At 51.9% G+C, this 22,374-nt stretch overlaps 1 protein-coding gene across 1 annotated transcript; it reads left to right on the top strand.

Moving 5' to 3' along the window:
• Window positions 1–599: 599 nt before the first annotated feature.
• Window positions 600–18,319, top strand: MOGAT2 (monoacylglycerol O-acyltransferase 2; the record flags this gene model as incomplete). The annotated part of the gene is made up of 6 exons (XM_079102026.1): window positions 600–690; window positions 6,883–7,061; window positions 14,629–14,833; window positions 15,136–15,310; window positions 15,953–16,152; window positions 17,310–18,319. 6 exons carry the CDS (start codon window positions 600–602, stop codon window positions 17,462–17,464), a joined length of 1,005 nt encoding a protein of 334 aa, XP_078958152.1. The 3' UTR covers window positions 17,465–18,319.
• Window positions 18,320–22,374: the final 4,055 nt, after the last annotated feature.

A 22,374-nucleotide genomic window follows, 5' to 3' on the forward strand; every position in this document is an offset into this window, starting at 1 on the left:
ATGAGGTCTGGGTTTGGCAACATGGAGGTCACTGGCAAACTGTCAAGGGCAGTTGGCGTCTAAGATGTGGAGTAGAAAAGGACAGAGGGGAGGTGAAGATGGCAAGCAGGGAGTACAGACAGTCGTTCTGAGAGCTTTGCTGTGTGGGTGAGCAGAGAAATGGCACAGGAGGGGCTGGGGTCAGGGGCCCTCCACACAGAAACTGTAGCAGGATGTTCGTGGAGGGGGAGCAGTGGACATGGGAGAAGGGAGGGGGAATGGCAGATGGAGCCAGCTGTTGAGTAGGAGGAAGGGGCTGGGATTGCAGCATACCTGGGGCTTCACCCATCAAGTGGCAGGAAGAGCAAGAGTCAAGAGGTCACGGAGAGGTGGCCTGTCAGATAAGGCCTTGCCTAAGGGGAGGTGATAGGGCTGTAGAACTTCCTTCAGCCAGGCCCCCGCAGATGGATTCAAAGGTTCCTTCTAAGAAACAGTCCCTACCTGGGCGGGGCAGAGGCCTGGGCACGGGGCTGGGCTGAGCTGGGCGCGGCACCCTGTCCGCCAGGCTTGCACACACCTTGCCACAGCCGTGCTGGAGAAGCCTCGGGAGCCAGGCCAGCATGGTGGAGTTTGCGCCCTTGTCCGTGCCATGGGAGCGCAGGCTGCAGACGTTGGCGGTCCTACAGTGGGTCTTCTCCTTCTTGGCCTTGGGTAAGGTGGGCTGGGTGAATGGGAGATCCTGGGCACCTGGGAGGGCAGAGCAGCCACCCAGCTGCACCCAGCTCATTGGTAGTGGGAAGACCCTGGAGGGGCTTTGCTGCGCTAGGAGCCTCAGCCCAGAGAGACTTGGTGATAGCAGTGGGGTCACCTGTCGCTCTGGGCAGTTTTTAGCTGAGGGTTCCCCCTTGACACTCTGAAGGAGACCCTGCTGCAGGCTGCTGAGGGCATGGGAAGCATCTAGTTGATGCTGGGAAAGTTCCAGCTGCTCAGCCTGCTCCGGAGGATGGATTTCTATCTTTCCTTTCAGAAGGGATAGTAGGAACTGGGGTGAGGAAGGAGAGGGAAACTAGGAACCAGGCTTTCCAGGCTTCGGTTTTGTCATCTGCAGCAACGTGTGGCCCAGACTCCAGCTGTGCTGAAGGGAATGTTTTCAAGGAAGGTTTGGGCCAGGTGCCGTGGCAAAGACCTGTAATTCCCACAGGTTGGGAGGCTGAGGCAGGAGGATCACAAGTTCAAGTCCAGCCTCAGCAATTTAGCAAGGCCCTAAGCCACTCAGTGAGACCCTGTCTCAAAATAAAATATAAAAGGTTGGGTATGTGGTTTGGTTGTTAAGGGCCCCTGGGTTCAATCCCTGGTACCAAAAACAGAAAACAGAAAGAAAAAAAAATAGGGAAGATTTGGGATGATGTTGGGAGGCAGGAGTGAATGGGTTTCTTCATTTCATCTTTTGGCACCAGACTAGGGAAGAACTGCTACCCCTGGGGCTGGGGTGCAGCCTGTGCTCTATCCTGGTTGATAAAATGTTGACGTACTCCGTGCACCCTGGTCAGTAGCCATTCAACACACACACACGGGCGTGCACATACACACACCCCACACTCCCTCAGAATTTCTCTGTGGTTTCTCAGCTGAAGAATTTATCCTTGGCAGGCTTTCCAGGACCCTGCTGTTAGCATTCCTTCTAATTGATCTGGGTCTCTGCCTTAAGGGTTGATAAACACGTTAAATACACCTGGTTATCCCTGTCACACAGATGAGCAGAGAAAGTGCCTTAAAGGCCCAGGCTGCAGAGCAGGAGTCCTGGGCAACTCCTGCTGGAAAAAGGGCTAAGAAGGCAAGGGGGAGGGGTGTGAGGAGGTGTGAGCCACAGCAGATGAGAGAGCAGAGGGAGGTGGCCTAAGCTGTCAAGTCAAAGGGTTCTAGGGACACTGTGCCAGGTGGCTGTGGCCAAGGGATCACAGACGACCAGGAGCATCCTGCCCAGCCTGCTTCCTGGGACCTTTTAAGGTGGGAGTGTTTTCCAACTGGCCATGCCCACCCCACCTCCACAGGCCTGTGGCCCTGCCTGGCTCCACTATTACAGGAGCCTGGAAGGTCAGGAGCAGCATAGAGGTCGAAGCAGCCCTGGTTCTGAAGGACCAGAGGGAGGATGGCTGGGAAAAGGGTCTGGTCCCATTTGTGCCAAGAGTAGGAGGTTTTGCCTTATCCCTTAATCTGAGGGCAAAGGAGAGCTGAAGAAGTTTCAGGTAGTGGAGTGACAAGGTCCAGCTTGCGTGTTAAAGGTCCTTGTGCCTTCAGTTGATGTGTCTGCTGTACTTGGGGTGTGGGGAGGAGACCAAAAACAGGAGCAGTCAATCTAGATAAGAAGTCACCAAATCAGAGCCCATGGGCCAAATGCAGCCCACTGGCTTTGTACAGTCCAAGGGTTAAGAATGGTTTTTGAATTTTTTAAAGGTCACATTTTAAAATGACTACTTAAGTACATGCATAATATCCTCCAATTTGCCTCTTAAACTGCAAAGTCTAAAATATTTGCCATCTGGACCTTTAAGAAAAAGTTTGGAGTGGGGTGGCAGCAGGTGGAGAGAAGGTTTGGGGTCAGGAGATATTAAGGAGATGGGCTTCTGGGCAGGCGCAGGAGGAGTGGATGGGTGGGAGGGAGAAGGAAGGCCAAGTTGAAGCCCAGGTCTCACCCACATTTGGCTGACTGTCCTCACTGAACTTGGGCACTCAGGAGAAGGCTTGAGAGATTAGGGGGAAGAGGTCCAGTTCAGTCCTGAGGGGCCGTGGAGCCTGGAGTGGAGAAGCCGCCGTGTGAGCAGTGTTACAACGGGTGAGGGGAGAGGCAGGGTGACTGGGGTGGCAGCTGATGCAGAGGAAGCACTGTAGGGAGCCATGATTTTGTTTGTTTGTTTGGTATTGGGAATTGAACCCTGGGGCGCTTAACCCTGAGCTGTATCCCCCAGCCCTTTTTTATATTTTCTTTGGAGACAGGGTCCTGCTGAGTTGCTAAGTGCCTTGCTAAATTGCTGAGGCTGGCTTTCAACTGGAGATCCTCCTGCCTCAGCCTCCTAAGCAGAGGTTTTAAAGAATATTAAGGATTCAAAGGCTGGTAGGAAAATCAAGCCTCCCAGGCAGGGGAACCACACTTGCAGAGCAGAGGAGGAATAAAGGACCCTGCGCACAGTTCACACTGGAGGTATGGGGCACATTTTTCAAAATGGCACAGAAGTGGCTAGAAAAGTCAACCAGGACCAGTCATCAAAGGCCCAGGGCTCCAGTCACGTGCTTCCTTGGGCTGCTTGCTTGCTGTCTGTGTCCTTTCCTCCCCTCCACAGCTCCCACCTCTTAGGTGGGAAGCTTCCTTCACACAGCTGGTGCTGTGCCCAGCTGCGGCTCCAGCTCCTGAGGAGTCAGAGTCCAGGCGTCTGCTGAACGGATGGAGGAATGCTGGGAGAATGGTGTGCTCCAAGAGTAGGACTGAATCCCAGGCCCCCTTTACTAGCGTTCTGTGTGACCTTAGCCAATGTTTACAGACGCTCCATTACCAGAAGCTCCGTCCTTGTCCCAGATGCCAATCCAATATCGAGGACACAGTTTTGACAAAAAGAAAAAAGAAGTTTTACTGTTTTGCTAGCAAAGAAGAAGCACAGGGAACTCCTGTCCCAGAGGCTGTGATTCTGCTCATCAGGGTAACAGGGGACTTTTCAAGGTGATTCAAAGGCCACATTTCACGTATTCTGTCCGGAGTTGTAATTCACTTGGGCAATTTGGGATAGTCGTTTTGGTGCCAGACCTATGTCTGTGGTGGGTGTGTGCCCAAGGACAGATAACTCTGCCTAGGGTGGGGAAGAAGGTAATCCTGTCTGCCTGAGATGAGGGAGGGGGAGAGGTTAGGGAGGGGCAGGGAGAGAGAAAGAGAAAGAAACACGTCCTTTTAAAAGTAAGTTAAATGGCAGAGCAGCGAGGGTTACATTCCAAGCAAAAAGCAAACCATAAAGTGGGCATTTCAAGTGTTTCCCCCTCAGGGTCATGAAGATTATGTAAAAGAAGGTGTCTCCCTTCCTAAATTACTGAAAAGACTCACAGGCTGGGTTTGCTTGTGAACGGAAGTTAAAGGGTGAGCCCGGGGTCGGGGTAATGGGGTGGTGGGGGTCATTCTTGGTCAGGGTAGACACATTCTGTTCTACTTTTCCTTCTTTCCTCCTGACTGCAAAAATAATACATACTTACTGTAACACATTCAAACAAACATGGACCCTTAAAGTAAAAAACCCAGCCAGGCATGGTATTGCACACCTATAATCCCAGCGACTCAGGAGGCTGAGGCAAGAGGATCGCAAGTTCCAGGCCAGCCTGGTAGAGGGCCCCTGAGTTCAGTCCTGGGCACCCCACCCACACCCTGCTCAGAGACCTCCCATGCTCTTGCTCTCCAGGTAGCCACTATTAATAATTAGTCTTTATTTTCCAGAGCTCCTTTTCTTAAAAATGGGAGCCATGGGGGTGGGCAAATAGCTCAGCTCACAGAGCGCTTGCCTTTCATATGCATGGACCTGGGTTTGAATCCCCAGTACCCCCTAAAACAAGGGCTTGGGGATATAGCTCAGTTGGTAGAGTGCTTGCCTTGCAAACACATGGCCCTGGGTTCAATCCTCAGTACCGAAAAAAAAAAAAATGGGAGCCACATGCACAGACTTTTAGTTTTGCCCAAGGAAGAGCTGGGATTTTAAAATTATCTTTACATTTACAGTAATTATTTTTAGTGTAAAAAGTAAACACAACTTAAGTCAATCTCTCTTCTATGGTTCTTCCCAGCACCCTGTCTCCTTCCTCCAGATTTGCAGGGCTCCTTCCTTTCTCTGTGATGTGTCACCAGGTATGTGCAAACACTTTTTCATCCACATGGTGCCATTTTATTCCCAGTCCTCTATGACTTTCTCTTTGAAAATCTTTATGATAAAATACTGGAGGCAAACAAAATGATAAACAACCCCGAAGCCATTGTGGATTCTTTCCCCACCCTCTTGAACCCAGGCTGTTGTGAGGATGAGGTCTGAGCGGGGGGGGGGGGGGGGGGGGGGGGGGGGGGGGGGGGGGGGGGGGGCAGGCCCCAGCAGCAGCCCGCCAGGAAGGAGGAGGAGGCCCTCGGGGTGAGGGGCTGCTGGTGGGAATGAGCGCTCCAGACTGCTATTTCTTCCCAGCCGGGTTTGTGTGTGAAGCCTCCTATTTTTTCATTATTAGCAATTTTTTTTTTTTTTGTACCAGAGATTGAACCCTGGAACACTTAACTCTGAGCCACATCCCCAGCCCTCTTTTATATTTTAGTTAGAGACAGGGTCTCACTGAGTTGCTTAGGGTCTCACTAAATTGCTGAAGCTGAATTTAGGCCTTGAATGCACAGTCCTCCCGGAATTACAGGCTTCTGCCACCACGCACACAGCAAGTTATTCAATAGTGTTTGAAAACAAATGGCAAATGTAGAAGCAACCCAATGTCCATCAACAGATAAATGGATAAGCAAGTTCTCTGATCGATAGGGGTGGCGGCTGCACCAAGTATGAATGTCCTTAATGCCATTTAATTATACACTTAAGAATGGTTCAGAGGGTAATCCATGTCATATGTGTTTACTAGAACAAAAATTTAAAAACAAAGCACATATTCAAAGTGCCCCAAACACAACACTGGAGTGTCAGCTTTGTGACAACTAGAAGTCATCTGTTGTTCACAGCTGGACCCCAGCACCTGGCAGCTTGTATGTACTCCATGCAAAGTGAATATCTATTGTCCCGAATCTGTATCTGCTGCCTTCCAAACGTTTTCGACTGTTCAAACTGGCTCAAAAGTCCCTTCCTCCAGGAAGTCTGGCAGGACTGGCAGGCCCAGTCCATCAGACTTCCAAGAGGAGTTATGCAACTGGAAACTGGCCTCTTTTAAAAATATGAGTGTAGGTAGGGACTGGGGGTGAGTCTCAGAGGCAGAGCACTGGCCTGGCCTGCATGAGACCCTGAGTTCCAACTCCAGCACTGCAAAAGAAAGAAGAAAGAGAAGGATCAGGAGAAGGAGATGAGTGCTATTCTCTGGGAATAATGCTACACTGGCATCAGATGAGGGGTGGTCCTAAAGGCCACCTGACCCTGAGATGAAGCCAGGTTTAGCTTGCAGCAGCGGATGGGGAACTGTAGATCAGAAGGAATTTCCATCTGAGCCTGGTCCTAGCCCTGCTAGACCCACAGGGCAGTCAGGGGTCGGCCTCTTCCTGCTTCCTCACTTCTCCGCGAAGGACACTGGAGGCAAGTCAACGGAGCTTGGTGGGTTTAGGAACACGGAGCGCTGGGAGTGCCTACTGGAGAGGTCAGGCAAGAGCAGGAGGAGATGCGGCCAGCTCCTGGGAGTCCCATGCCAGCCCAGCTGCTTGGGCTGTGCCATGAAGTTATGGGGAAGCCATGAAAGGGCTTTCCTAAAAGGAGGGACCCCGACAGGCTTATCTTTGGAAAGATGAGGCAGAGGGTGAACAGAAAGGGGACTGGGCAGAAATGGGTCTCCCTTTTCTATGGGAGCCTCAAAGAGGGAAACTAGAACACTTACTCCCATCAGTGGCCCCCATTTATTGAGCACCAAGGAGATGGCATGAGACAGGCTGCCTGGGGCAGTAGAGCAGAGGAGCTCTGGAGTCAGGCCCACGGGGCTCAACGCATCCTCCCTCCAGCGTGACCCTGGCCTGGCTGCGTTCCTCTGGCACTCCATCTCCTCCCTGAGGTCATGGGAAACTGGGCCCTTCCTCCAGCGCTCTAGAGCTGGACAGGCAGTACCGCCAGCATTGGGCTCACAGCAAGAACTCGGTCTGGGTCATCTCACCTGCCTTCCTCGCAGGCCCCTGATGGCTCCTGCTTCCCTTCCCAGCCCAGATCTGCATGGCCATCTTCATAGGCCTCCTGTTCACAAGGTTCTGGCTCTTCGCCATCTTGTACGCCACCTGGTGGTACCTGGACTGGGACAAGCCGTGCAGGGGGGGCCGGCCCATTCAGACCTTCAGGCGCTGGGTCATATGGAAGCACATGAAGAACTATTTCCCCATCTCGGTGAGTACTGGGGCTGGTCCGGGGAGGGGAGAGAAGCTGACTACAGTGGGGTCAGGGCCCAGTGCCCCACGTCTCTACGGGGCAGTGCAGCCCTGCATATGGTGTGCAAGATGCTGAACTGGAAGGCCCAAGTCTGGGTACCCCACACACATACCCCAAGAGGCTGGAGAAGAGCCCAGCTGCTCTCTGGCTGTGGTTTGCCATTTACAGGGCCAAGGTGAGGTTTGTGAACATTACAGGACTTGAAGGATCTCTGTAGGACATGTACTGTGTCACTTACGTGTACCTTCAGGGAGCAATTGCATCATCAACCCAGGTTTGAAATAAAGTTAAAAAACTGCAGGTCCTAGAGACCAGCTAGCCCTATAGTCACACTCACTAGATGAGACTGCCACCCAGAGAAGGACACAGGTATAACCAACGTCAGATGGTCAGTTGTCAATGATTTTTAAAGCTTTGCATTGGTATGGATAAGAAAGGGTACCAGGAAAGAGCCCTTAACTGTCCTCAGGTTCTAACCTGCCCCACTTCTGCCAAGCTGTGTGTCCTTGAACGAGACTTTGTCCCACTCTGAGCTTTGACTTCCCATGGATCCAGAAAACCAACTGATCCTCCTGTTTTGAGTTCCTTCAACTCTCCCTCTCTGGCTTAAGACACCTCATGGTGATTGTGAACACTTGGCCCTGGACTTGAAGGTTGGCCCTGAGTGGACCAGATCCCTGAATCTGAATGAGCAGACTGTGGGTTCCTTCAACTGAATCCAGATGAACTAGACTTGTGGCCTCCGCGATGGGTTATTGAACAGATGGGATAGGATGGAGGAAGGCAGGGGGGACACAGGCTAGGCAGGGGCAATTGGCCCTCCTCTGGAAACAGGAGAGAAGAAAGGTGTGGAGTGTGGCCTCGAGAGCTGGCTGGCTAGATTCTAAACCCAGGTCTGCCACATAGCAGTTGTGTGACATTGGGTGGTAACACATTTTCTCAGAGCCTCAGTCTCTGCATATGTCAAATGGAAATGATGTCACATGTTGGGCAGTGTGGACTCCATGAGACCAAGCAGGCCAGCACTCGTAGGTTCTCAGTGAATTGGCACAGTATCATTCCACCAAGTCAGTGGGACTCTGAGGAGACCTGGGCATGGCTTCATGAGCCCCAAGGGGACCCCGAGAGCCTAGAGCCCTGGGGCTCTGACCTTCACACTTGCCTGGCTTCTCCACCCCATCCGGGAGCCCTGTCCCTTCCTGTCCCTCCAGGAATTAGATCTTTAGGTGGCAAAGGAGGGGAGGTGGAGGAAACAGGCTTACAGAGTCTAAACAGATTGCCTAAGTCATGGGAACTCAAAGTCAGGGATTCTGCCTTGATCCCCTCTGAGATTCCTGAGGCCCCACGGGGCTAGAAAGGACTGGGCTACAACAGGGAGCAGGGCCTCCAAGGGTCAGCATGGCAGGGTGGGGCAGAGGGCAGAAGTGAGGGGCCACGGGGAGCAGAACATGTGGGCGAGCTTAGGGGGCTCAGGTGGGAGGCAGTCTTCCCTATCCTTTAGATGTGCTTCCTCTGCAGGGTCCCCTCCAGGGATCTTGTCGGCAAAGACAAGTAAGGTCTGTGGTGTCTGGAGAGCAGCCGTAGGCATTTCGTGGGCAGAATCTCTGTCCCCGTCCCAGGACCTCTGAGTTTTGAGGTTCTGAACTCCCTTTTCCTCCCTCCAGCCCCAGGCTCCCTCTTTGGAACCAGGAAGGTCAGCGCTCTCCTGACAAGTGTGACCTTAGCCTGGAGAGGTGTAAGTGACATCAGGTCACCTTCAGCAGGTTCTGATCCTGGCCTCTCCTCCCATGTGTGCTGGATCCTGAGCACACCAGGAAAAAAAATGTCACCTACAAAGGGGCTGGTGCAAGCCCAGGCCCAGAAACCTGCCACAGGGGGGTTGCAAGCAGCAGCCTGGGGTTCAGGGAGAATAAAGCAGAAGGCATACCTGTGAGGAGCTCAGAGTCACTGCAGAGGCCTTAGAGGCCACCCTGAAGAACTGCAAAGCTGACAGCTCTCTGGGGAGTGTCTTCTGGCAACCAACTGGCTTCCTAAGGACAGCACCTACTGGCCTCCTAAGGACAGCATCCAGTAGCTCTGTACCTGGAGCATTTCCTGTTGTGGGTTGGCAGAGGTAATGCTGAGGCAGCTCCATATCCCTTCTTGCTCCCTCCCTCCTTGGTGGCTCTAGAGGAGGGTTTCTCAACCTCATCACTACTGACACTGGGTGGAACACTAGACTTGATTTGCAGAAATTCCATGTGCACAGTTTTTCAGGCTTATTACACACTGAAGGCCCTTTGCTGCAGTACTATGAGTGGCCAGCAGAGGGAGAGATGCTATGCATTTCTGTTTTGCAGCTTCTAGGCTCCTGGGGTGGGCTGTGTTCTGCAAACTCCCTGCCAGCAGACCTTCCAGGACACTCCCTCTCCCTTCTGTACACCTTTACACCCAGGCCCTGCAGAGACCCTAGCGTGAGAAGAAGGCAGGCAGTCCCAGCTCTGCAGAACTCCCCCCACATTCACAAGCCTCCTCACTCTTGTCCAATGTATGAGGTCCTTCCATGATTTCTCAGTTTCTGTCAGTTCTCCCTGTGTTTTTTTATGAACTAGCTCCTAGCAAAGAAGTTTCAGGCAATATTAGGAATTTGTGTCTGGGTTTCAATGCTTTCTGAAGTCGTCCTGTTAGCTTTCTAAAGAGCTAATGGAGGAGAGCCAGGCCATTCGTGTAGGGGAAGTTGTTCCCACCTCATGTAGGAGACTGGCCCAGGAGCCAGGTGTCCCCTACTGTGAAGGTTTCATCACTCAGAGCAAACACTGTTTACACAGGCAAGGCCTTGAGAGGGACCAAGTTCTGTGGCCAGGGCTGTGACCTAGGTCATGAAATGCTGCCCACAATGGGCTGATCATCATCAGAGCCAGGCTAGGGACAGTGTAGGACAACTCCCTACCCACCCCCATATCTGAAACAAGCTCTTAGTTCCCCTGCACTATGCCGGGCATCACTAGGGACTTAGTGACCTCTCCTTCCAGCCAGCCACCTCTCAGTACACTGGGGTCTGCTCACCTGAGACAGTGGGACTCAGGTGGCCACCTCTCACCAGTAACAGGAACTTTGGCTTAGAGAAACTTCCTCCTGAGATGCCTGTAAGGAGGTCTTCACAGGAAACTGGGTCTGGCTCCAGTGTTCCCCCAGGAGTCCAAGGCTAGGGGAGCTGGCATGGAGCACAGCTTTTCCTCAGCTCCAGGGCTGCCCTGCAGGGAATGGGGTCTCCCACGCTGCCCCTCCCCACCCCATCCCTCCCCCTCCCTGCCCCTGCCCCTCCCCCTCTTAGTCAGGTAGATCTCTGGGAGACTTGTTCAACCTCAGCAGCGTCGACATTTGAAATGGATAATTCTTTTTTTTTTTTTTTTTGTGGGGACTCCCCCTATCCCTGGCATCATCTACCCACTCGATGCCAGAAGCACTACCCTCTCCCAGTGGTGACGACCCAAACTGTCTGCAGACAAAACCAGATATCCCCACCAAGAGGGTGGGAGGTGGCAAATTCACCTTAGTTGAGAACCACTGAACTAGAGCTTGGCGTCCTTCCCTCTACCCACAGACCTGACCACAGCCATCTCTTTGTCTAGGTTCCATGTCCTCTGGCGCCCCCTGGAGTTCATTCTCCACACTGTATCTCTTAGAATAAAACCTATTTTTTCTGCAGCCTGCAAACCCTCCACTGAGCCCTCACCTGCTTCTCCTTTCCCCTTTGTCATTCCAGTCTGGCGGGCATGAGCTGTACCCCTTCTTCTGGTGCCTTACCGAAGTGTTCCCCCACCCTGTTGATGCACAATAATGTGGGTACATAAGTCGGCCCGGAATAGGCTCTTTGCAAATGGGGCCCTGGAGCAGTGAGGGGTGGGCTGCCCAAGAAACACCTCTCCAAGGAGAGTAAGGCTGAAGTCCTGGACCTCATAAGCTTGACTAGGAAGTTCCAAAGTTAGTCCTAAGAGCCAGTTTTCTCCCTGGGTCTGAAACAAACGCCTCTTGGCTCTTGTGCTCTCTGTATAGATGGCAGAATTCTGATCCCAGTCACCTATGTGACTTTGTGCAGGTCATTTAACCCCTTTGTCGCTCAATTTGCTTAACTGTGAAATGGGGATATCATACCACAACCAGCCTTCCTAGGGTTGTGGTGAGTGTTTAACAAGCCAGCGGTGTAGGTGCTTTTTATAGCTTGAAAGAGTCATCAAGACAGTGGTCTCTTGAGCATTTGGGTTGTCCCCTGGGTGTGAGAGGGCACAGGGCATCTGTGGAGAGATGGGCCTGGGCAGACATGATACAGCCCTATGTGGGGCTGTGGTCTTCTTGGCAGGGACTGAGGAGCATCTTGGGATTAAAAATAGTATCCCTGTTCCTCCCTCAGGAAGGACTGAAAACATGGTCATGAAAAGACTTAGACACATGTAAGGGTTCATGGCCACAGTGTTGGTAATAAACAAAGGGTAGAAACTCAACTGTCCATAAACTGACACATGGACAAACATGTGCTCTAGCCATGCCATGGAATGAAGTCAAATGTGAATGAAGTTCTGATACATGCTACAACACAGATAGACCTAAAAACATGACACCAAGAGAAAGAAGCCAATCTCAAAGTCCACCTGTTGTATAATTCCACCTGTATGAGGTGTCCAGAACAGGCAGAAAGTAGACTAGCAGTTGCTAGGGCCCTGGGGAGAGAGGAAATGATTCCTAATGGGGATGGGTTTCTTTGTGGAATGTAGAGAATGTTCTGGAAGTAGTGGTAATGGTTACATAACCTTTTAAAAGTGCATTGAGTTGAGTGTGTTGGCACACGCCTATAATCCCAGTTACTCTGGAGTCTGAGGCAGGAGGATCCCAAGTTCAAGGCCAGTCTGGGCAACTTAGCAATACCCTGTCTCAAAAATTTTTTAAAAATTTAAAAAGGGGGCAACTGGGGATGTAGCTCAGTGATAGAACACTGCTGGGTTCTAACCCCAGTACCAAAAACAACAACAACAAAGCAAAACAAAAATCCTGCATTGAATTGTACTTTAATGGGTGAATATTATGGTCCATAAATGATATCCATTTAAAAAATAGCAAATTTCAAAGCCTAGGAACCTGGCTGCCCTCTTTTCTAGACCCACTGCCCAGTGCCACACCCAACCTCAGGGCATGTAGCCACTGTTTCCCCAGTTACTGACCATCTTGCTTAGTCACACTCCCCTCCACAACAGAACTGAGGAAGCAAGACAGACCACAGCACGTCACCAATGTCTCCCGCTCTTTATTTATCTTCATTTATCTCTCTGACCCATGTAGCAACCCGTCCAAGAAGGTGTCATCACTGTCCTGTGGAAAAGGGACAACTGAGGCACAGATGGGGTCAGGGCCTAGCAAAGGTCCATGGATAACTCAGCAATAAAGCCCAGTCTCTTGATTCCCAGCTCAGGCTTCTCCTCACTCTGCTAGTGGGACTCAGGTGACATGAATGGATAGGATTAGAGTCAGGGACCCTCCTTCTGAGTCAGGATACTTCAGCCTCATCTTCTGGGTTCCTTCATTCCCTCCATCCTTCCACTCTTTCCAGGGCATTTTCTCTGTCCCAGGCCAACACTGGGGACACAGAGATGCATTGGACATGTGGTGTGTAATCTTCAGTGAAGGCCTGGTAGTCTTGGGAACACGAGTCAGGTAAAGGGACTGGCACAGAAAGATATAGGGGGAGGTGCAGAGTAGGCCTCAGTGGGACCCCTATACCTACAGTGCATGCAAGTGGACATGTGTGGATACACGTGCAAATATTGGACTTCTTGTCTGGACACAGGTCCCTACCCTCACAAGGTATTTCTCTATATACAAATGCTTCATTTTTATTTTTATTTTTTTGTACCAGGGATTGAACCCAGGGCACTCAACCACTGAGTCATATCCCCAGCCCCTGCCCCCCAGCCCCTGCTTTTCTAAATTTAGGGACAGGGTCCCAGTGAGTTGCTTAGGGCCTCCTTAAATTGCTGAGACTGGCCTTGAACTCCTGATCCTCCTGCCTCAGGCTTCTGAGCTCCTGGGATTACAGGCATGAACCACTACACCCTGCATTTTTCTCTTTCTTTCTTTTTATTTTTTTTTTTTTTATTGGTTCTGATAGATGTTGTCAAATTGCCCTTCTTCCCACTAGCAGAAAATGGAAACTTCTAAAGAAGTGTTTCAGAGTGTTGAGCAAGGTATATTTTTAAACACCACCAGGTGGGTTCCTTCCCAAGTGCCTTCCCAGTGAGAAAAACCAATGTCTCTACTTTGCCAGGGTACTTTCGTACCTACAAAGTCCCCTACTGCACCAGCGGAAGAGGTTTGTCCTTATCTGGGGAGACCATGTTGGTGGTGGGGTGGGGTTTGTGGAGGTCAAGCCAAGGTCAAGGATAGAAGACTCTAGAGCTATTCAGGCCAGACTGAGCAGACAGGATCCAGGCCCCAGTGCTGCTTCCAGGCTGCTCTGAGGGTGAGCAGCAAGGCTTCTGTGCCCTGCAAGGCGGCATGGAGAATCCTCAGGGAACCGCCTCTCAACCTTTCAGCTTGAGGACAGGAAGACCTCTCACCTTAGCAAAGCAGAGTCTGAGAGGAAGGGGCTGCCCTGGCCCTGGGAGTGCAACTTGCCAGATGGCAGGGATTCCTGCCCAGAGACTGGGGTTTGGGCCAGAGCCCTAGGCCCAGCCCCACCCTGATGGCAATGGCTCCCAGAGCCAGGTTGGGCCCCAGGGTTCCTGGTGGAGTGAGGCCAGGATTGCTGCCCACTAACAGCCTTGGCCTCCAGCAATCATCTTTGCAGACTTAGGAGACCAGTGCAGCATCTCCTAGTTCAGTTCCCATCCCCTTGGTCCTCACTCTCTTTCACCAAGAAGCTGCTAATGACAGTTTCTCTCCCTGTCCATCCACAGTGTCTGGTGGACATTGGCACACCCTCCATACCACAGGCCCCAGCAGGCCAAGGCAGGTCTCTGTTCTGTCAGGGGGGAGAGAATAAAGGGCAATGAAGGTCTGGCCTACAGGGGAGCAGAGAGTCACTGGGTGAGACTCTTGTGCAGTACAGGGCAGCAGTCGGGGCCAGAGCCAGTCTGGGGTCTGCACGCTCCTTCGACCTCACAGGAATCCACTCCCCTTACAGTTGTGCATGCTCAGGCCCAGGTCTGAAGTGCACTGATTGTTGTTAGCATGGATTTTCCAGCGTGGTGGTGCCCCCATGTGACCCTTTGACTTCCTCACATCACATCCCATGGGGCGGTTTGGCAATTCCAGGAGCCCTCCTCAGACCTGAGCTTGTCAGCTGCCTGGCGAAGGAGTGGGGCAGCCAAATGTTCCCCTTTCACAAAATAGGAGCCTGCATGGAGTCTGTGACACAGTCAGCACCTTGGTATCACCAGAAGCTGTCACACACCACGTCTCTGTGAGAGCCCAGGGCGGGAATGACTTACCCAAGGTCACAGTAGAGTGGCACCATCAGGCCCAGCTCTGATTCACCAGGTTGCTGTCCCCATAGCTGGTCAAGACTGCTGAGCTGGACCCCTCCAGGAACTACATTGCAGGCTTCCACCCCCACGGAGTCCTGGCGGCAGGAGCCTTTATCAACCTGTGCACCGAGAGCACGGGCTTCTCTTCGCTCTTCCCGGGCATCCGCCCCCACCTGATGATGCTGACCCTGTGGTTCCGGGCGCCCTTCTTCCGGGATTACATCATGTCCGGGGGTGAGTCTTCCTGCTCCCAGGTAGCTCAGGAAGATAGGATTGGTGGTGCACATGGCAGGAGGGCTTCCAAAAATTCTGTATTTCTTCCAAGAACATGTATAGGAGGAGAAGACCCAAAAAGAACTTCCTGCAGCACTGTGTGGCTCCTGAGCCCAGGGAGGAGATTGGGAGGAAGGACTCAGGGAACCCCCAGCTGAATCCAGGCCTCTGTGGGCACTGCTGGTGGTCTCTCTTGGGTCCCCCACCCTCACAGTCCCTGTTCCCTCACCACACACCTGACCACCGTCCTCTCTCCTCCCCAGGGCTGGTCACGTCAGATAAGGAGAGTGCCGCTTACATTCTGGAAAAGAAAGGCAGTGGAAACCTGCTGGCCATCATTGTGGGGGGCTCCCAGGAGGCGCTGGATGCCAGGCCTGGGGCCTTCACGCTGCTACTGCGGAACCGCAAGGGCTTCGTCAGGCTCGCCCTGATACATGGGTATGGGGCTCTGGGGACAGCACCGGGTTCAATCGAAAGCTGGCAGGGGTGATATTTTGGTGGGGAGACAGCAAAGACTAACACAGATTCTATTTTGGCAGAGAGAGTCTCAGTTCATTCAGAATGAAGATTACCTTTTGATGTCTCGTGCCCAAATTCCTAGAAAAGCTACTTTTCTAGGGAAGCCTGATGACTGATGGACATAGTTTGAGGCGGGAGTGAACATCTTCCCAAAGCTGGCAGGAGAGTGCAGACCTGTGGGATTGGAAGAATGGGGTTAGGAGTATGTGGCAGAGATGTTCTCCTATCTTGGGGTGAAGCAAGTGAAGCTTCTGTGAGGAACAAGAGCCAACTGGCATGGGGAGAATTTTCTAGGAGGAAAACGCAGCTGTTTTGTACTTGAGAGGACTCCCTGGAGCACTCTGCTTGCCTGTCATGGTACATGGGAAGTTTCAGGCCTGAGTCAGAGAGGGGGCCATGGAAGGTCTGGGAGAGAATCCAAGCCTCCTATTTGTAGCCCAGGGCTCGCTCCTCTGCTCCAGTTCTTGGTCCCGGAGTCCCTGCAGGAAGCTGGGTGAACTTCCTACTCCTGCTTTCTCTGGGGCCTCCCAGAGAAAACGGACATCCTCTGTTTCCCTCCAGGGCAGCTCTGGTGCCGATCTTCTCCTTTGGGGAGAATAACCTATTCGACCAGGTGCAGAACTCTTCTGGCTCCTGTTTGCGCCGTGTCCAGAATCGACTGCAGAAGATCATGGGTATCTCCCTCCCGCTCTTCCACGGCCGTGGCATCTTCCAGTACAGCTTTGGTCTCCTGCCCTACCGCCAGCCCATCACCACCATCGGTAAGCCCAGACCCAGTCTGTGAGAGGGAGGTCACAGGAACAGGGACCTGGGCTGTATGCTGCCAGGGGACATGAAGGTGGGCCAGGTACATCATTTCCCTCATGGGGCTCACACTCTAGATTGGGAGACACAGACACTAGCAATGACCCTAATATAAGGCAGTCTGAGATAAGAGCTGTAACAGATTCAAAGAACAACAGTCACTACTGCTTGCTGAGTGCCTGGGACACGACACAGCACCTGCCACTACATGGCTTCCTTCTATGCAGCAGCTCAATTTATTCTGGCATCCTCTGAGGCAGGGTTAAACACCATCTTTTCAACTATTTGGACACTTTTGCTTTCTTCTTGGATTCCAACTATGTTCCTCTGACAAAATTTGTAGAGAGAGGTCCATTCATCTCACCTCCATCCTTCCATTCGTTATTTGAGCACAGACTTGGTAAATCCCTACATTTTGAATCTTCCTGTGTCATGTGGCAGTATTTTCATGAATTTTAATACTTCTGCTGCCTTCAGAGCTATTGTCAAGAGGAGAGGGTTGGGACCTGCCTTCCCAGCCAGGCAGAACCAGAAGAAGGGGGCTAGTTACAGCCTTCCTGGTTTCTCCCTGTGATAAGGAGGGAGCTGTGGGTGAGCTTATAGGGCATTAAGAGAATAATAGCTGCCTGGGCTGTGAACCCCCTTATCCCAGCAATACGGCACTTCTGACTGTAGCATCTTGGGCTCCCACAGTCATATATCCTGAAAGGGAAGAGCACACACCCTGGATTTAAAACCTGGTGCTGCCTCTTCCTAGCTATGTGACCTTGAACAAGTTACTTAACTTCTCTGAGCCTCATTGTCTCACCTCAATATTCAAATAGGAATATTGACAAATAGGAATATTGACAGGTTTCGTTCCCATAGGATTAAAGGAAAGAACACATGAAAAGCACCTAGCACGATTCCTGGCCCTTTGACACCTGTTGATAGACTTTATAAGAATCTTGGAGTTGCCCTAACACCTTAGAGTCCATTTCCTGAAATTAGGGTTGGAAGGAATGGCTGTAAGCACTTTCCTGCAGCATGACCACGGGGCTGGGCACCAGCTCCAAGGGCCTCTCCCACCCCAGTGGTTCTCACTCCGGTCCTCTGCCACCTCTGTGCCTTGCAGTGGGGAAGCCCATCGAGGTGCGGAAGACAGTGAGGCCCTCAGACGAGGAAGTGGACCAGCTGCACCAGCGCTATATGGATGAGCTTTGCAACCTCTTTGAGGCCCACAAGTTCAAGTTCAACATCCCTGCTGACCAACACTTAGAGTTCTGTTGAACATGTCCAGCCAGAAGAGAGCTTGCTCCCAGGGCAAGCCAGCGTTGGAGAGCCCAGCAAGACATGCTGGGACCTGAGGGGGCTTCCTGGGTGTGCTTTTGAACACATCTCCAGAGCTTCCCCAGAGGCCTGTGAGTTGCCACAGCTGGCAATGTGGAAGAGGAGACCAGACTGCAATCTGCGAGTTGCCCTCCTGCAGCAAAAGCTTTGCCAGGCTCCCTCTCCTTGGCCTCTGTATGGCCCTCTTGGCTCATCTATGAAATGGGAGAGAGGTCTGGAAGAAAACGACTCCTGAGGTCTCAGTCCTCTGCTGTAATGTCACTCAAAGATTACAAAAGAGCGTGTAGGGAAAAAGAGTAACAAGACTTTTCTTCCTCTACTCTTGAGTAACAGCACAAAAGAAGCCACCGACTCCAGCCCTTTCCCCAATCTGCCCCCTCATATCACACCCTGGACATCCCTTCCTCCCCCAGTTGGAGAGAAGGCGGTAGGCAGTGAGCCCCGGCAGTCACCCAATGCACCTTCAAGTTTCTGGGCCCTCTGAGCTGTGGAGTGGCAACCAGAGGTCGATGGAAGGTAGGAAAGAGAATTCCACTCTGTCACTGACTGACTGACTGGGAACAGGCCTCCTCCCCCGACCCCTGCCCTCTGGGCCTCAGTTTCCCCAACTAACTAAGATGACCTCTGAGTCTGACATCACATAACCCGGGAGCTCCAGGAGGAGTCCTCTTGCTCATTCTTTGTAATTTCAGCTCCAGACCTTGACAGAAAAGGAGGGGCTCCATAAATGTCAGTTCAATAAATGAAGGCATCCTGTTTTAGCTCTCTTCTCTTCTCTTCTTTCCTGACCCCGCTACCCCCCCCCAAGGACACAGGTCAAAAATGTTGACCCTCAGACTGGTCTGTGGCCCTGTGGCCCTTGCCCATCTTCTCAGAAGCTGGATTACTCTGGTCCAGAGCAGACCGTGTGAACCCTTCCTCCAAGAGCAGATGGCATCAATATCTGCAACCTGGGGCAGGCATTTGGAGAAGTGTAATTTGGTGTTCAAATCCTGGCTCCACCTACTTTCAGCAACCCTGGGAAAAATCACATGCAAGCCTCAATTTTGTCATCTGCCAAACAAAGATTACAATATCTCCCCCCAGTGTTATGAGTGGTTCCGAGTCAATGAGCCACTCCATGACCTTATTGAATGATGTGCTCTACAAGCAGTTTAGGAGTCAGGGGACACCCATGCCCAGGGTCTCATGAAGGTGTCTGGTGTTGTGCTATGTGGTGTACCGGTCACAATCATAATGGAAATAAACACAGCGGATTTCTGAGAAGGGAGTGATGACTTACAGGCCAGGGGAAGCCTCGGAGGAAGTGGCCCGTGAGCTGGGCTGGAAGGAACGGTGAGAGTAGCAAAGAAGATACACAGTGGCCTGCTGCTGTGTCATGAACCATCTCCAAATGTACTGTCTGAAGACTGCAAGGATTTGTGAATTCTCACAATTCTGTGGGTTTGCCTGGGGGTTCTTAGGTCTTGCTTGGGCTGCCATGTTGCATTCAGCAGTGAGTCAGAGGGAGCTGGGGTGCTGGAACAGTGGGGCCACTCTTTGCATGTGGGGGACACTTGCCTGTCGCTATCCTGACTGGTTTTGAGGATTTAATAGTGGCTGAATTCTGAAAGAGTCAGAGCCATGGCTGCAAGGACTCAAGCCCTGGGTCACACAGCTTGCACAGTCACTTCCACATGGTCCATTGGTGGGAGTAAGGCATGAGGCCCGGGACGAGGAATAGGCTCCACCTCAGGATGGGAGGTGCTGCAATATCACAGTGTGAAAGGGGGTGGACACGGGGAGGGTTCTGGAGGCCATTTTTGCAGTTGATCAAAAATTTAAAACTATGTCCTCCTCTGTCCCCAGCTCACTCTATCTCTCCTATTCCCTGTTTGGCCTTGATAAAGCCAACAGCCCCAGCTCAACCTTGCCTCTCTGCCCTGTCTCCATCTCTCTGTCCCCATCCATCCTGCATGCACAACCATAGCAGACTTTCTAAAAGACAAACACAAATCTTGACACTGGAGTCCCAGGTCAGAGGTCAGAACCTGGAGGTCCCAACAAATCAGGTCCAGATACTCATCATAAAAACCAAACAGAAGCCATGCATGGTGGTGCATGCCTATAATCCCAGCAGCTGGGGAGGCTGAGACAGGAGGATGGTGAGTTCAAAGCCAGCCTCAGTAAAAGCGAGGCACTAAGCAACTCAGTGAGACCCTGAAGAGTCTAAGTTCCTGTTACAACCTGACTGCATCGCTCACCTGCTCAAAATAAAATACAAAATAGGACTGGGCTCAGTGGTCGTGAAGAGCAGGAAAGGAACTTGAATCATGGCTATTTGGGGAAGGCAAAGTGAGATCAAGTGCCTCAGCCCTGTCTTCAAGGTTCTGACATGAGCTTCCAGATTATATAGACAAGGAGACTAGAAGTGTGTGCACGCAAGCAGACTTGGTCAAACTGGGCTTTAGTTGATCATTACCTCAGGATTGGCCGGGTGAGGCCTTGTCAGAGATAAGAAAGTTGCTGTTGCCTGGGGTGGTTTTGACTTCTCACAAGATGTTTATCAATTAGTCCTGTTGTTTTAGAATCCAAGGCAATTTAGAACAAAGGAAACCGATGCAAAATGGAGGCAGAGATGCGAACATTTTTTTTTTTCTCATACCAGGGATTGAACCCAGGGACACTTAATCACTGAGTGACATCCTCAGCCCTTTTTTACACATATTGCTGAGTGTGGCTTTAAACATGTGATTCTCCTGCATCAACCTCTATCGGGATTCCAGGCCAACTTTTTAATCCTGCTTTTAGTTATCCATTGGACATTTGCAGGCACAAATGAAGAGTCTAATTTCTGTTACAACAACGAACATGTCAGCAAGAACCGGAAGGTATTTAAGGAGGGTGTAATTAAGAAACGACTTGCTGAGAACGATGCCATAAGCAAGGGCCATGGTGGTGGGGCACATTACCAACCTGAGGCCTGGAAGGACAAACACAGAAGGTGTCTCATCCTGGAAAGAATCATGCCATGTGCCATTCTTGCTCATGGGACAGAGGTGGTTTTTGGTGACCCTGAAGGGAAGGAGCCAAGAACATGCACCTCTCTCTTTTCCCCAGAACCCAACTCACTCTTCCCTCTCTCCTATCTTCCACCCGGTTCCTTGTTGCCTGAACCTGACCAGAAGCTGGAGGGAAGGAGGACCTGTGGCTGCAGTTCAGGCAAACACTGCAGGGCAGAACCAGGCAGAGAGTGGACTGGAGGGACCAATGGAAGACAGAAGATGTCCACCTGAAGCCCAAGCCTCTTAGCCTGCCATTGGCTATTCCCCACCATCTGGCCTTTTCCTTCATCCTCGTCTCCCTTCCTTACCCCTGAGCTTCTGTCACACTGAGCCATTTTCAGGCCCGTGCACCATTTCGGCTCCTGGCTTTTGCCCATGCTGTTCCGTCGGTCTGGAATGCCATGTTCCCCTACCCCTCACTTCCCCCTCGCCTGGGTGATTCCTCCTCATCCTTCACACTGATTTCCTCTATTCAAAGGAGCCTTCTGTAGGCCCCTGATGGAGAGGGATTTCCTCTGGATTCCTGGAGCTCCCTTCCTCTGCCGCAGCACTCAGCACCCTGGGAGTCACCATGGGGGAAACACTGTGCACAGATGCCTCTGCCTGTAGTTGCTTCCACCTGCCTACCCTCAAACAGCACCTGTGTCCTCTTTCAAATAACACCAAACGCCCTAAGACTGTCTCAGTGCTCAGGGATTGTGCCTAGACTCCTGCTTGTGCCAGCTTCCAAGTCCTTGATCATCTGCCCCTAGATGTGGCCAGCCTCACCTGGGCCTTCTCCCTGCCACCCACCAGACCCTTCCCTGAACTCTGGGTGCACACGGCTCCTGCATTTGCTGGGTTTGGGCACACTCTTCCCTTTCTTCTGAATTCTTGACCTTGTCAATGTCACCTGTCCCCCAGGTCACCTCCTTTGTCAGCCCACCCCACCAACTTCAAGTTGCCCTCTTCCCCGAGTCAGAGTTAGTACCCTTGTGAGGACCATGGTCACTAGTGGGTAAGTGGACTTCTCTGTCTCCCAATTGATTGGGACCCATGAAAGCCAAGGCTGTAGCCATACTGCCTTCAGTCACCTGCCCCACCCCACCCAGGACCTGGTGCACTGCAGCATCCACAGGAAGTGGGGACTGGCTGAAGAAATTCATTGTCTTCCTTTTTTTCCATCCAGCACATGCTGGGCCTGGGGCAGGGATAAGGGAAAAAGAGCATGGGCCTTGCTGTCAGAGATGACTGAAGTCATTAGCTATTGCTGTATATAGCAAATCATTTCAAAATGTAACTGCTTTAAACAACAAACAATGTCTCACAGTTCCTGAGGGCTGGGGATCTGGGAGTGGCTTAGCTGGCAGTTCCACTCAGGGTTCTCATGAGCGGCAGCCAGGCTGTCCTCTGGGGCTTCAGTCCCAGCCTTGGGCAAGGCTGGAGGGTCCAGCTCACATGGCTGAGGGCAGGGGCCTCTGTTCCTCTCCATGGGTGTCTTTCCATGAAGCTGTCAATGACATAGCTTCTCCCAGAGCAAGTGAGCCAAAGAGAGGCCACCCTGCCTTTTATGACCTAGTCTCTGACTCACTAGCCATCGATTGTGCCTTGGTCCGTTGGTTAGGTGTGAGTCACTTGATCCAGTCCACACTCTATCTAAGGGTGTGAATACCAGGAGCTGGGTTCACAGTGAGCAGCACTGCAGACAGCTGCCCCAGTAACAGGCATGAGCTCCTGAACACTAGTTTGGCCTATCTCGACCCATGTGCTGCTGTACCAGGGTACTTGCCCAGGGTACTTGAATGGGTGGGGGGCGGGCAACAATTT

The sequence above is a fragment of the Sciurus vulgaris genome (genome assembly GCF_902686455.1).
Source record: "Sciurus vulgaris genome assembly, chromosome: 11".
Classification (NCBI taxonomy): Eukaryota; Metazoa; Chordata; class Mammalia; order Rodentia; family Sciuridae; genus Sciurus; species Sciurus vulgaris.